This window comes from Microtus oregoni, unplaced genomic scaffold (genome assembly GCF_018167655.1).
Source record: "Microtus oregoni isolate MIOR12 unplaced genomic scaffold, Mior012 000042F_ref0000377, whole genome shotgun sequence".
Taxonomy (NCBI): Eukaryota; Metazoa; Chordata; class Mammalia; order Rodentia; family Cricetidae; genus Microtus; species Microtus oregoni.
The window spans coordinates 4,555,427-4,569,130 of NW_024543209.1; the positions used below are offsets into that span (position 1 = coordinate 4,555,427).

Genomic DNA, 13,704 nt, shown 5'->3' on the forward strand with positions numbered 1-13,704 from the left:
CTCGCTGGTCCTGGAGATCAGATGCACTCCCTTCCACAGCAAGGACTTCACCGTCTAAAGCATCCCTCCAGCCCATGCTGGCTGACCATTATGTCTCTAAAACACCACAGCATTCTGATTCTCTGAAGCATCTTTTTAATAAAGCAGAAAAGCCTTTTGAGGCTGGGATCATAGATAGCAATGCTGAACCTTTCATTATTCTCAGCAACCATCCTGAGATTGCCATCATGGGTTACCTATTGGACTCTGAGTTCATGTCCTTCACAGAACCACAAGAACCCCTTGAGTCTAGCGGAGGTCTATTTAACTCTGGCCTGACATCCCACGGCCTCAGGGACTAGTTGGGACGGGCACACAATGCAATCATAGCCACTTAAGAATAGTCGGAAACTTGTCCTATTAAAAGAAAAACCCAACCAGAAAGATATTGTTTGGGGGGTGGGGAATATGCAAGCGTGTGTGTCAGCTACTATTTCCCTGCCAGGAGGAAGCTAGCAATAACATCAATACAAAGGTTGGGAAAGAGGAGAGATGAAATATCAGCAAGCCTGAGGGATGTTCACATACCTCTAAGCCCAGCTTTTCTTACAGAAAAGGAACTATTTTGACGTATATATAATGGGAATGTTAAAAAATAAAATAAAATAAATAATACATCATGGAAAAACCAACATAGTTCCATTTCTTTAAGATAGAATTGCAATTCCTTGTAACAGGAAGTCTTAACTAATGGGGACACACATAGACCACTACATAAGGGTGGCGTTTAGGGAACTCTGCCCATGTGGCCCCAGCTTCTGAATCAGTCCTACTTATGTGCCATCTTTCATCAAAGAATGACACCCCAGAACTGACCCAGAAAGTCTGGTCCACGGTGACTGCAGATGCAGCAACTAACATCTTCCTTTTCCAGAAGTCCTTCTTCACCTGGACCTACGATCCTCTCCAGCCACCAGCTCTTCTGGGATCTATCCTCTTTAGAGAACTCAGATTAGTGCACCCAAGTGACTCCCTAGTGCTCCAAGAAACTGTCACGTGATGTTACCATAGCCTGGTCTTCCAGTCAGTACTAGTTCCACCTAGCGCACCCAGGAACTTGATCCAGTGCACCTCCATGAAAACACAAAACCACCACCAATAAGGCACACACAAATCAAGATTCCAAAAGATTCCATATACACTCAGGAGTATTACCAGGGCAAGATTTTCAGCCCTGCTCTGATTTGGACTCAGGAGTGTTGGTACAAAACTTAGGAAAGCGAGGGAGAGTTCAGTCAGTCCAAGCATGAGAATCAAGTTGCTTCCCCGGCACCCATGTTTTAAAAAAAAAAGAAAGAACTGGGTAAGGGAGTAGAGGTCTGTGGTCCCAGCCCTGGGGGAGGTGGTACAGGAGGATGTCTGAGCTTGCTGGCTCCAGGATCAGTAAGAGAGCCTGTCTAAAAACATGTGGTGGAGAATAATCGAAGAAGATGCGCAAGGTTACCATTCCCATACATACACACAGTCTTGTGCACACGCACACACACACACACACACACACACACACACACACATGCACATACATTTAGAATCATTGCTGAAGTCGCTAGAAAGATTATGGAAGCAGTTTTAGTCAGAGGACCATTTTCTAGGTAATGAATTTGATTTTTAAGCCTGCCTTACATAAATGCCTACGTCACCGAGGCCTCCTGGAAACTTCTCCTTTCTCCACACCGTGACACAACTAAGAATAACCCCAGGAAACCCGGGCCTCATGTGATCCAGGTTCCCCTTTGTATTTGTGGAAAGCACATGTTTTTCTTTGTTGGTGTTTCTCTTCAGCTCTCAGCCGCCCTCTTCCTATCCCCCAAAGAACATGAACAATGCCATGTTCGGTCATGTTCAGCCATGTCCCAAACCTCAATGAGCCACCATTCTCGTCTGGCGGAGGCTTCCTCCATTCTTTCTGAGGTAGACTCATCTTTCCTTGACCACGCAGACAGAAATGGTGATGAAGCAAATCCAAGGGAAAAAGATGTGCTCTGGCCTCCGCTGAGCTAAGCTGATGGGAATTTCAGTGGAGGAAAAGAATACAGGCTCCCAAACATTTGTCTTCTCAGACGAGCTCCATTCTCCCCGTCACCATGAGAAATGTGCTCTTCCTTAGATTTGTATGACATCATTCTCTGTGCTGAAACTCTTTCAATGGTTCACTACTGCTGAGATGGTATGCCTTGGACTCACTATTGACATTTGAGTCCTTCCCACTTTGCCTCCATCCTATCACCTCCAGCTTTACCTGCTGCACCATTTTCCTTTCTGGATCACCAGTGACCTCACTTACACCAAGATGCTTCATGGTTCACTTCTCTGCCCTTGCTTAAGATGCTACTCTAGAATGTTTGCTTTGTCTCTGAGTGTGGGTGTGTACACATGTCTGTTATGTGTGTAGACACCAGATGTCTTCCTCCATCACCCTCTATCTTGTCTATCAAGACAGGTTCTTTCAAAGAACTCCCAGATTTGACTAGGTTGACTGGCTAATGAACTTTAGAGATCCCCCCATCTCTGGCCATCTGCACTGGTGTCAAAGATCCTAGCCATTGAAGCTTCTTTTTTCACATGGTTGCTGGGGCTCCAAAGAAGCCATCTTCTCCATGGTGATTTTAGGATAGCTATCACCAGGCCCAGGAGGCAGCTACATTAGCTGTGTAAATATGAAAGACATCCAAAAACCAACTTCATGTCTTTTGTAGCTAGAGCTAAAAGTGATTTCTCCAAGGCAAGGAGGGCACATGCCTATGGGGACTGCAGTATTTTTCTCTGATTCTAATATACATACAGTTCTCACATTTCAAATTTTCAGTCCTTCTAAATTTAATATGGAAATGTTTCTTTTTCTCCCAAATAAACATGTTCTTAGATTGCCTCTGAGAATCAAGGAAACGCAACAAGTGATACCTATTAGCTCACAGGTAGTGCCCCGGGGATGACTTCAACCCCTCGGCTCTTTTCAGAGGCCTTGCCCTCAGAGCTCAGCATCACACACTGGTAGAGACAGGAAATATTCACTAAGAGTGACCAGAATCCAGGGCAGACTGCACCCTACTGAGTCAAGGCCAACACACTGGTGTGGTGCCTAGCCTCGAGCTGTCAGAGGGCCTGCTTTCCAGTACAGAAATGGAACACAGCACTGGACCAAACTGTCCATACTCTACCCTTGCCAAGGCTTTTCTAAGCCCTAAAGTCAAGTGTGGCCAATTCTCTGAAATCACGGTCTTACTTCCCCTTTCTCCCTTTCTTTGACAATCATCTAAAAAGAATATGTCTTGTGACGCATGGCTGTCCCCACCCCCGCAGTATCACCCAGAGGCCACACGGATATCCCCTTTCACTTTGCCTCACCGGAGGTTGTCAGGGCTCCTAGCATGATCCAGGATGGAGCTGGATCGGCAGAGTAAATGACTCCTCCTTGTTAGCAGAGAAGGACACCAACCATGCCCAGAGCTGTCTATCTGGAGCTGGGCTCTCTCTTCAAACCTACTGTAGCTTTTTGGAAGCAAGCACAGACACGATGATGTTCCGTGAAACACAGTCACAGCCCCTCGTGCAGAGCCTTATACTCAACTCTGTCCTCTGAAACCCAATGTAAACAAATATCATGGTCAACAGCCAAAGAATGACGGATCAAAGCATATTTGCCCGTGTTCTCAAACTACCTCCTCGTACCCAAGCTGCAACCTATTAGAACTTTAAAGACTAAACTGAGTTACAATCTCAATGGATACAACTTATTGATTCTCCTATTTCTCCTCCATCATCCACTCTACTTTAAAAGGTAGGAAGAGAAGGCGTCTTCAGGGGTTCCAGTTATGAGGGCACCGGGCCACAGAAGGAAACGCTGTCCTAGAGGACACTGGGTTGGTGCCATCTGTATTTGGCCTTTGATCTTCTGTGCTTGTCTCTACTGAATTCCTCTGGCCTCCCCATCACTACATCTTAGACACAAAGAATGGAGTCAGACATGGCCCGATCCATCAATGTTTATACAGACACTAACGGAATTCCATCTGCCTTGAGTTTTTGGTAAAAGGTATGAGTTGACTTGCAGAAGTCCTTTCTTAAGCACAGGCCATCAGTGCCAACTGGCTAATGGCAGAATGTTCTATGGGACCCAAGGACGAAATGGCAAACAGAATTTTAAGCCATGTGTCATTGTGACCACTGTTGTGACTGGCAGGAGACCTGCAAGAGTGTGATTCAGGGTGGCACAAGGTGAAACTTCACTTCAAGGGGCTCTCCTTGCACTATTCCCACACACAGGAAACAGGTTTTACATATCAGAACAGAGACGGGGAAGGGAGGTGAGAAGAACTGGACTCGTCTTCGGTTCTGAGTTTAAATCCCATACCTCACAGTTCCCCTAGAACATTTTCCAAGGAAACCATAAAGAAAACCCCCAGATGCTTCATCCATAAAACAAGGCCTTTCGGTATCTTGCCACAGCCTTATTTCTAGAATTCTCTGTCCATTTTTTTTTTCCCAAACAAACAACAACGCCAATCTATTCATTTGGGACCTGGAAAAATACCAAATATGATGGGACTCATCCAAAAGTCCAAGAAGAAAGAATTCATATCGATTTCAAGGTGCTTGGTTAGTGGGCTAGCATTGTAATGCTCCTCTAGCCACAAGCCCATGGAGAGGGGATGAGAACAGACATCGCCTTTTTCTTTAGCATCACAGCTTAATTCAAAGCAAGCACTCTACCACCACCCCCTGCCCTCCGCCTTGGTTTTTTTTTTTTAGAAAGAAGTTTTAAGGGACCTTCAGGCCAGACCTTGCAAGAACCATGTCCAATAAACAAGCACATACATTACAGTGTTACATCATCTGCCGACATCCAAGGAAAGGTCAAAGGCTAATTGCTAGGATTTACTGAACCATTCCAAACGACCCCGTGCGAGAAGATTTAACTTGACAACTGTTTGAACTTCACAGTCTGAAATTTCATCTGCTTGTTTCGTGAGTACTTTTTAATTACTCCCCTGGGGATATTAATGATGCTTTCTTTTTTTAATTACAGTCTGGGAAAGAACATGGTTTCATGTTTGCGCCCTCCTTGAGATGATGATGGCTAAGCCTACTGTCTGGCTGGCTCAGGGACACTTTGTTTTTCTTTACCCAAAGTAATTAAAGTAGAACATCGAGATATCAAGATAGTCTAACAGCCCAAGATCTGGAATCTGGCAGCTTGGGTCAAAGCCCGTGTATTTTGCTCCCCCCCCCCCCCCCCAGGGCTCTGTCTCTTCATCAGGAAGTAGGAGCAGGCATAGTTCTGGACTCCTAAGGCCACACTGTTCCAGAAGACAGAGGAAGATAATATATGTAAATATTTGTCCCCATAGTCTGGCATATGGTGAGTCCTCAAATACTGTTTTTGTAATATGTTTAAAGCGTTATTGTTTTGACTACTCAAAAGATTTGGACTCCTGTCCTCTGAGCTCACAGTGTAAAAAGGAGAAATGAGAAGAAATAGCGCCCCCCCCCATTCCCTCTACACCCTGTCCTATAATATTCTACCCAGCAGTGTCCTGTGGTCTCCATGGGGCCACCTCCCTCATGCTGTCAGCTTAGATTCAGTAAGAAGGTAGACCCTGGATGCTGGGCAGAACTCAGAAAGAACTGGTGCCATCGCTGTCTTTCGGGGACTGACAACCCATTTGGTTAACTACTTTGGGTTTTGGTTTGATGCTCGGGGTTTCAGCATGCTTTTGCCTGTTAAGTAAATACTGTACCACTAAGATACTAGCCTCCAGCCCAGACAAATCGGCTTAAGTGGTCAAATACCGCGTGCGCGCGCACCTACATATGCACGCGCTAGCGCGCTTACACACACACACACACACACACACACACACACACACACACACACATGCGTCGCCTTGCATGTTTAAACACCAATACAAACTACCCGCTCCCGCAGCATCTTTCACAGCGGTAAGAAGGAAGCCCTGCGTTTTTGTGGAAACTGAGATCAGACAGAGACTTCCTCAGAGGTAAACCAGCAAATCAGAAAGCCACCCCTGGGGATTGAATTCATTTGCCTTAAAATGGAGCTGGCCTGCCTCAGAAGCTCACTTAAAGAAGGGGTGCAAAGGCCGGCTCTATTAAATTATAGCTGCTTGGCTTTAGCATACAACAGGAATTAAAACTGTGAAGTCTTAAGATGTCGCTGAAAGGAAACCTTTCAAGTGTTGTGCCTTGTGAAATTTCCCACCACAGGGGCAGAGTCCTCACTCATGGCGGGACCCCTCAGGGGCTGCCTTGGCTGAAATGAAATGGACACTCCTAACTAACTCCTGTGGCCAATCTAAGTCATTTGAGACCCTTTTTGAGACCTTCCTCTCAAATGTTCCTCTCCCTTCTGTATTTTGAAGGTGTCATGGTCACAAGGCACCAGATATCAGGAGTATGGGGACATGCTTCCTGTCTCATGTCCAAAATCTAGGCCCACGTTGCTTTCTCTGTAGCCTCCTGGCTGTGCCCACAGGTGCCCTGCGGCACGGATCCATTCCTTTGCAAACCTCTGGTGGGATCACTCACATCAAGACGCCTTTGATCATGATTTGCCAGGAACTAAAACGTGAGAGTTCTGGATGAGGATGCAGATGAAGCCCAGTGGGAGAAGGTCGAGTATCAGAATAGCTAGAGTATCCAACCGGGGCCCCGGGAGACCCAGTCCCTAGTCTGTCTGTCTGCTTCCTCTGTCCCAGCAAAAAACCCACTCAGACCCGGGTCTCGCTTACCTTGGCCCAGGATACCTCGTAAGAGAGCTGCGGGTCCCAAGGCGCTGGGCACGGCAGGTCAGCCGTCTCGGAGCAAGCCACCGTCACCTCCCGCATCGCCATCGCTGGCGCCAGGCTGCAGGCTGCAAGAGAAAGGGTAGAGACAGAGAGGCGTAAGCCAGGCCACCGAGGCAGGTCGCAGGCAGCGTAGGGCGACAGGCTGGGGGCCGTACCGTAGCCGAGGAGCAGGAACTGGAGGCCTCGCGACATGGCTGGAGCGCTGCGACACCGTCCAGGCTACTCTCCTGGGCGCGCGCCGCGTTCTTGTACCCCTGCTCGGGACTTCCCCGTGATCCGGCCCCGGGGACTCCCCAGCCGGAGGAGGCGGGTGGCCTGGTCCCCGCCCCGCGCACGCGTCCCCAAATCCGCGTCGCTGCTGCGGCTGGCCAGCGGTGACAAGCAGCTCCGCGGAACGGCCCCGCTCCCTGTGGCTTTAGAAGCCGCGATGGCACGCGTGACACCGGCTCGATGACCCTCAAGCCCAACCTGGGAACCAGGCCATCGAGCCGTACTTGCAGGTTGAGGGAGGGAGGGTGGGCAGCTTCCTCCGAAGCCCAGGGCTGTGGCGACGTTGTTCCTCTCCAGATTTTGTGATAGGGGCAGATACACTAGACTTCCAGCAAAGTGGCATACGCCTGCAGTTCTTGGCTCCCTGCCTTCTCTCTGGGTTATCATCTGGCCTTGTTTACATTGTTTGAACAAAAGACATCTTTTTATACTAAAGCATTAATTACATGCATGCTCATAAGTATTTTAGAAAACAATGTCTAAAAGAAGATTCAGTCCATCTGCTTCGCACCCGCTCTCCAAGGCTCAGAGACCATGGGAAAGGGGAGGGGGGACAGAAAGATTTTAAGAGCCAGAGGTCTGGAAGGATCAGAATGACACAGTGTCTTTGGAACATGACGCCAGGTCTTCTTGAATTCTAGGCATCAATGATGATCTGCCTAAGACCAAGGTAATTAACCTTTCAACATAGAGGGGGTGGGGAGTCACAAGCTCCCACCCCTAACTGAGGCTTCTGGGGAAGGGAGACTCCCTTTTCTTTAAGGTAGCCACCTTCTCCCTGTAAGTCAACTACTCTTGGGGGGGGGGCAGGGACGGACTCACATCCAGAAGTGTGTGAACACCACAAGTTAGGTTATTAAAGAAAAAGCCACTTCTAATCTATACAGAAACAACCCCCTTAACCTTTGGTGTACTGACTTCCATGCCTATGTACATGTTTTAATGGCTTACCCTTCTTACTCTTCCTACTTTCTTTCCGTCCTGTGTTAGCTTAGGTTAGCAGTTTATGAGCAGGTTCACAATACTAAGAATAATTTCAGCAACTGCTTAGTGGCTGTGCCATATTCCATTGGGTCACAGTTTAGACCCCACTAGGTAGCATTGAGTGCTTGGTAGCGTTTCTATTTTACTATTATTTTTCCTTCATATATGAATGCATTTTGTTTTTGTAAAGTCCACCTCCTACTCCCCAATTCCAGCTCCTCCCAGGTCCCTCCCTCCATTCCCCTGCTGCCAATTTCATGTTCTCTCTAGATCTCTCCTCACTGTCTCCCACTCAGTTTCAATTCCACACTCATCTCACGCTCCACATATATGTGTATATATAAATAGGCACTATCCATATATTCATATATGAATACTTACACTCTCCATATATAGTGAGTATGTGTATACATACATAATACATACACACACATATATATGCACACGTATATGTGTGTGTATATATATTACCTACTGAGTCCAATTAGTGCTGCCCACATGCATATGGCTGTGAGTCTGTGCGCTGTAGCATGGCAACCTCCCAGGAGCCCCACTTCTACTATAGGGCTTGCCCACTTGTACACAGGTATAGGTAGTCAAAGGGGGATTCTCCCTAAAAGTTTGCTTCGAAGACACAGTTTGCCTACTGGACATGCAACCAAACCAGTGTAGGCAGGATCAGCTCCCTATGCTCCTACTGGACTTAAGTAGTGAACAAAATATAAGCTTGGACCTTAAAGGAAGATACACTTACTGCACAGCTCTGAGTTGGGCGTGTGTGCAGTTTGATGCGGGGTCCTAGGCTGCCATCAGGTTGTTGGGGGGAAGGGGTGTGCACAGTTGTGTGTGTAAGGATCTCAGACTTCCAGGTACATTATTAGGAGAGCAGTGGGTGTATAGCCCAAAGCAAGTAGAGCCAAGGCTGCGAACCTAGTCCCTCTGCTTGCCTGCCACATGGAACTGTGGATCTGAGCACACCCGTGAACAATTAATTCCGAGGATTAAAACATTCCTGATATGTATGAGATCCTCTGTGTACCATCCACTAGAACCCACGTCCAGCTATGAGTTCTGCCTTCTCATCCTTACTCATTGCACACAGGGCTGCAGAGAGCGGAGGATGTTACAGGCCTGTGGCTGAGCAGTGGCTGTGCTCTCAGATATTAGAGGTTGACGGACCCTTTCACAGGGGTTGCCTAAGTAGAAAACACATCAAAAAACACAGATATTTACACTACACTTTTATAGAGCCAAATGACAGTTATGAAGTAGCAATGAAAATAACTTTTTGGTCGGAGGTCCCCACAGCATGAGGAACCGTGTTAAAGGGTTGCAGCACTAGGAAGCCTGAGAACCTCTGCTCCATGTGGTTCTTAGCAAGGCCCCCTTTTGCTGACTTTTTCTACCTAGTGAGCGTGAGCTCCTGATTTCCCTCTGCTTGACTTTGCCACCTTGTTCCTGTGTATTGTGAAGCTGTTCCATGTCATCTTTCAGGAGTGCCTAGCCTTGGGGCTTTAGTTAAAGCTGTTTACTATAAATTCTGGGCTATCCTTTCCTGGTTAGATACACACCAAATTCCTTCTTCACGTTTAAGATCTATGTTTCTTCTTTATGACATCTTTTATGTAGGAAGAGGTTTTGAAAATGCTTTAATGTACCATCTTTATGGTTTGGTTTTGGTGTGGGGTTTAGCCACCCGTTTCTTACTCTGAGATCTAAGAGCATTCTCCTCCTTTTCTTCTGACACTTTTCAGGATATGTGCTTTTCTATTTAGCTCTTTAACCCGTTTTAACCCAATTTGATATGGATGGCTAGCTGATTTTTTCCCCCTCACTAACAGTGGGACAGTAGCTTCTTCCAATGCTGCTCCCCCTGCCCGACCCTGACCCTGTTCTATTTTTTGAGACCAGAGCTTACCAAGTAAACATGCTGGCCTTGAACTCACAACCCTTCCCAGAGCTGGCATTACAGAAGACCTACGCTGCCATTGCCCCACCCCTGCTCCAATGTTGTTCTAAAATCCCCTTTTCCTTCTCTGATTTGAAATGATGTCTCTGCTCCACACATGTTTTCATAAATGAGTGAACCTGCTTCTGGAGTCTTCTCTGTTTCTCCCTGGACTAATATCACACATGCTTCTGACTGGAGATTATTGAGCCCTTCACTTGGTGCAGAAGTTGAGCCCCAGACATTAAACTACTCCTCCGAAGCTGTCCCGGGGTTATTGGTTCCTTGAATTTAGGCAGATTAGAATCTGCCTAACATTACTAGGATGATCTAGCTTACATTTTAATAACATTTCAAACCATACACTGCACAATTAAGAGATTTAGAACTCAGATCCACAAATCCACCAGAACTATGAGGCTCTCTGTTAATTGAGGTCTCCAGGAAGGTTTTAAGTTTCACACAGAGACATTTCTCACATCTTCAGATAAATGTATTTCAAAGCACCTTCACATTTTTGGGTGGTTATTTTAATGTGTGTTTCCTAAGCCATATTTTTCCAAGAGTCCTTAACCAGTGAATAGAGCTTTACATACGTGTGTCTTCTCAGAATGGCATTTAAACAATTCCCACGATGGCATTTCTTGACTCATCGGTTGTTTAAAAAGTTTGCTATTTTCACTGTCACTACAGGTGTCTAACAGTGGGGGATGCTCCAGAACACTGCTGCTAGAATCTTTGCAGTACCTTGAGAATTGTTTTGTGGGCTGCGGTGTGATCTGCTGGCGAGAGCCAGCATACTCTGGGGAGCCCTGCCTCTGCCCTCCAGTGTTGCAATTACAGACATCACCACACCCACCTGGCATTTATGTGGGTTCTAGGGATCAGATCTCTGGTTCTGGCTGTGTAGGTGAGTACTTAACCACTGAGCCATCTCCTAAGCCCTGAAACATATTCTTTACAGAGGTCAGAGGTGTTTTATTTTTTTAAAGTCATGTTTGCTTGTTGTGATGATCAGGGCTTTTATGTCCTTTCTTTTTGTTACTAGCACTCTCAAATTACTGAAAGAGATGTGCTAAATTCTTGCTCTGTATTTGCCTCTGCCTCCTAAGTGCTGGGAGCATACAGACACACACACATATACATACATACATACACACACATGTACATACACACATGCATATACACATACATACATACACACACATATACATACATACACACATGTACATACACACATGCATATACACATACATACATATACACATACACACATACATATACACATGTGCACAAAGGCATTACATATCCCCAGGTTAGCCTTGAACTCACACTGCACCTGCGAATAAACCTTGAAAGACTGACCGCCCTGCCTCCACCTCCCCCAAGAACAGAGATGACAGGAGCACATTCCAGTGCAAGGTTATTATTGCTTTTAAATGATTGCCTTCATCACGTGTTCTAATAAGCAGGGCTGCTTTCATACATTCTAAAACCAACTGTTGCTGCCATTCCAACCTGTACTGCCCCTGAGTATCTGCACTCTGCCCCGTCTCACACACTGTGTGCCAGCAATGGCTGGCTGTTCTTCTGGATGCCCAAGACTCTTGTGTCTCTGCTGGTTATGGAAGCTGAGGCTCCCTGGTCCTCTCTCTCCCATCTCACTCCTGCAGCCCAAAGTCAGCTCAGACCAGAACCTAATCCTTCACTCATTGGCAGCCCTCACATGTCTCTTTCATCAGCAAGCACTGTGGTTATAGGGCCACTGCCAAGCACAAATGCTCCTTAACCGTGGGCAGAACCCCAAACTAGCCTGTCCCTTCACTGCCTAGGCTGAAACCTTGGGGTTCTCGTCTGTTTCCTTGTTTTGTTTTTCTCTCAGAAAGCAAGCACACCAAAGAGGCATGTTTAAAATCTTAAAATTTTTAAATGCTGCCGTTTCAGGATCTGGTCATTTTGGAGATCAGGAGAGAAAGTTCTAGAACAGAAGGAATGCCCATAGTGCTAAGGGGACAATGTTGTAGTTCACTGTTTAAGTCACTGTTAAAGGCTTGCACAGCATCACAGAGAGAGCCCCGGGGCACAGTAGAAGCTCTCCAGGGCGAACGTGGCTTGTTGCCAAAATTCATAGTTTCTCTCTTGGGGGCTGAAGAAGGGAGCTGGTGGGCAGCTCTACAAAGAAAGAAAATAAGTAAGCCGTGGTTTGGGGGAGTATGGGAAAGATCAGGAAAAAAAGGAAATGAAAGTAAGGTTTGCCCTTTAAGCAAAAGTCCAGTGGGAGGGGAAAGAGTGGGTGGTCCTAGGATGCTGAGCTCATCACAAATATGCCGCTGGGTTTGTGGCTGCCAACGAATAGCTTCTGGGGGCTGCTGGTCCACTGCTGGGGGTGGAGTGGGGGGAACCCCGAGGGTTAATCCCCTGAGCTCTTGGACCCTCATCTCCTTAGCCTCAAGGATGAAGAAGACTTACAAAAGGGCGGTTCCCTTTTGCCCCAAGTTTGCCGGCCACCTGAGGCTTCTCCTCTGAGATAGGAAGAACACTTAAATCAGCCAACAAAACTACCAGAGCAGCTTCTACAGGGCAAGGATCTCCACAAAGAACACTCTGCAGCTCACACTTCTCCATTGGCACTAGCACCCGATGTCCACAGGCCATGAGAGCAAGAGGCTGAAAGGGAAGCCAGAGTGTGGGCATGTAAGCCATGGTTTTTAGACAAATTTCCCCACTAGGTTTTCCCCCTCAGGGCTAATTATTAGTCACCCTGTACTTTCCAACAAAAGGCTCATTTATTAACTGATTGGGCCAAATAAATAAGTAGGACTAACTTTTAGTTCCAGAACTTTCTTTTTTCCTAAGAAAGGGATAACATTTAGAAACACTGTTGCCTGTTGTCTGAGGAGAAAAGTAGCACTGGGATGATTCCAGGGTCTGCTATGTGGTCGTCTTCCTCATCCCACCCGGCCAGTCACACACAAACTCAAGGCAGAGAAACTGGTCCCAGGCCTGACTCGAGACCTGAGGGATGGAAGGCTTCCCCCTATCCGGCTTCTACCAGCTCCCATAACCCTCTAAAGATCAGGGAAAGAAACCCTTCACTGGGTGAGTGTTTTTGAATGCTTAACCCTGTTCTAGGGCCCCTTGCTCACATGCTCATTGGGCTTGCTTGCCCCTATTTTTTTAGAATTTTCTGGGCCAGAATCACAGCCCCAGCTTCCTCTTTCACTTGTCTGTCCAAATGTCACCTTCCCAGAAGTGTCTTTAAAAAAGAAAAAAGATTTATTTTCGTGTGTGTGTGTGTGTGTATGTGTGTGTGTGTGTGTGTGTGTGTGTGTGTGTGTGTGTCGGGGAGCGGGGGGGTGATCTTCAGAGGTTTCAGAAGGAGGAGTCAGATTGACTCCCTGGAGCTAGAGTTTCAGGCAGTTGTGCACCCCGTGGTATGGGTCCCCTGGAAGCAGGAAGCACTCTTTACCACTGAGCCATCTCCCCAGCCTCAGAGGTGACTTCCATAAGTAGATGTGAAGAGTAGATTTCTGCTGTCCCCTTTTGGTGCATGTGACCTCTCGGTTCTCATCAGTCATACGTTAGTCTGCGTGTGTGTGAGTGCATGTATGTGTACATGTGTATGTGTGCATGTGTGTACATGTGTATGTGTGTACA

At 46.8% G+C, this 13,704-nt stretch overlaps 1 protein-coding gene across 5 annotated transcripts in view; it reads right to left on the minus strand.

The window, feature by feature from the left end:
• Positions 1 to 13,704, minus strand: part of Cd83 (CD83 molecule) — a 173,087-nt gene that overhangs the window by 13,752 nt on the left and 145,631 nt on the right. For 3 of the 5 annotated variants that reach the window (XM_041632796.1, XM_041632794.1, XM_041632795.1), the window contains exon 3: positions 6,789 to 6,910. In XM_041632796.1, coding sequence (XP_041488730.1) covers positions 6,789 to 6,910 — 122 coding nt within the window. Of the gene's footprint in view, positions 1 to 6,788; positions 6,911 to 7,000; positions 7,316 to 13,704 lie in introns of those variants that run through there. The other 2 variants (XM_041632793.1, XM_041632797.1) reach the window with 2 other exon arrangements.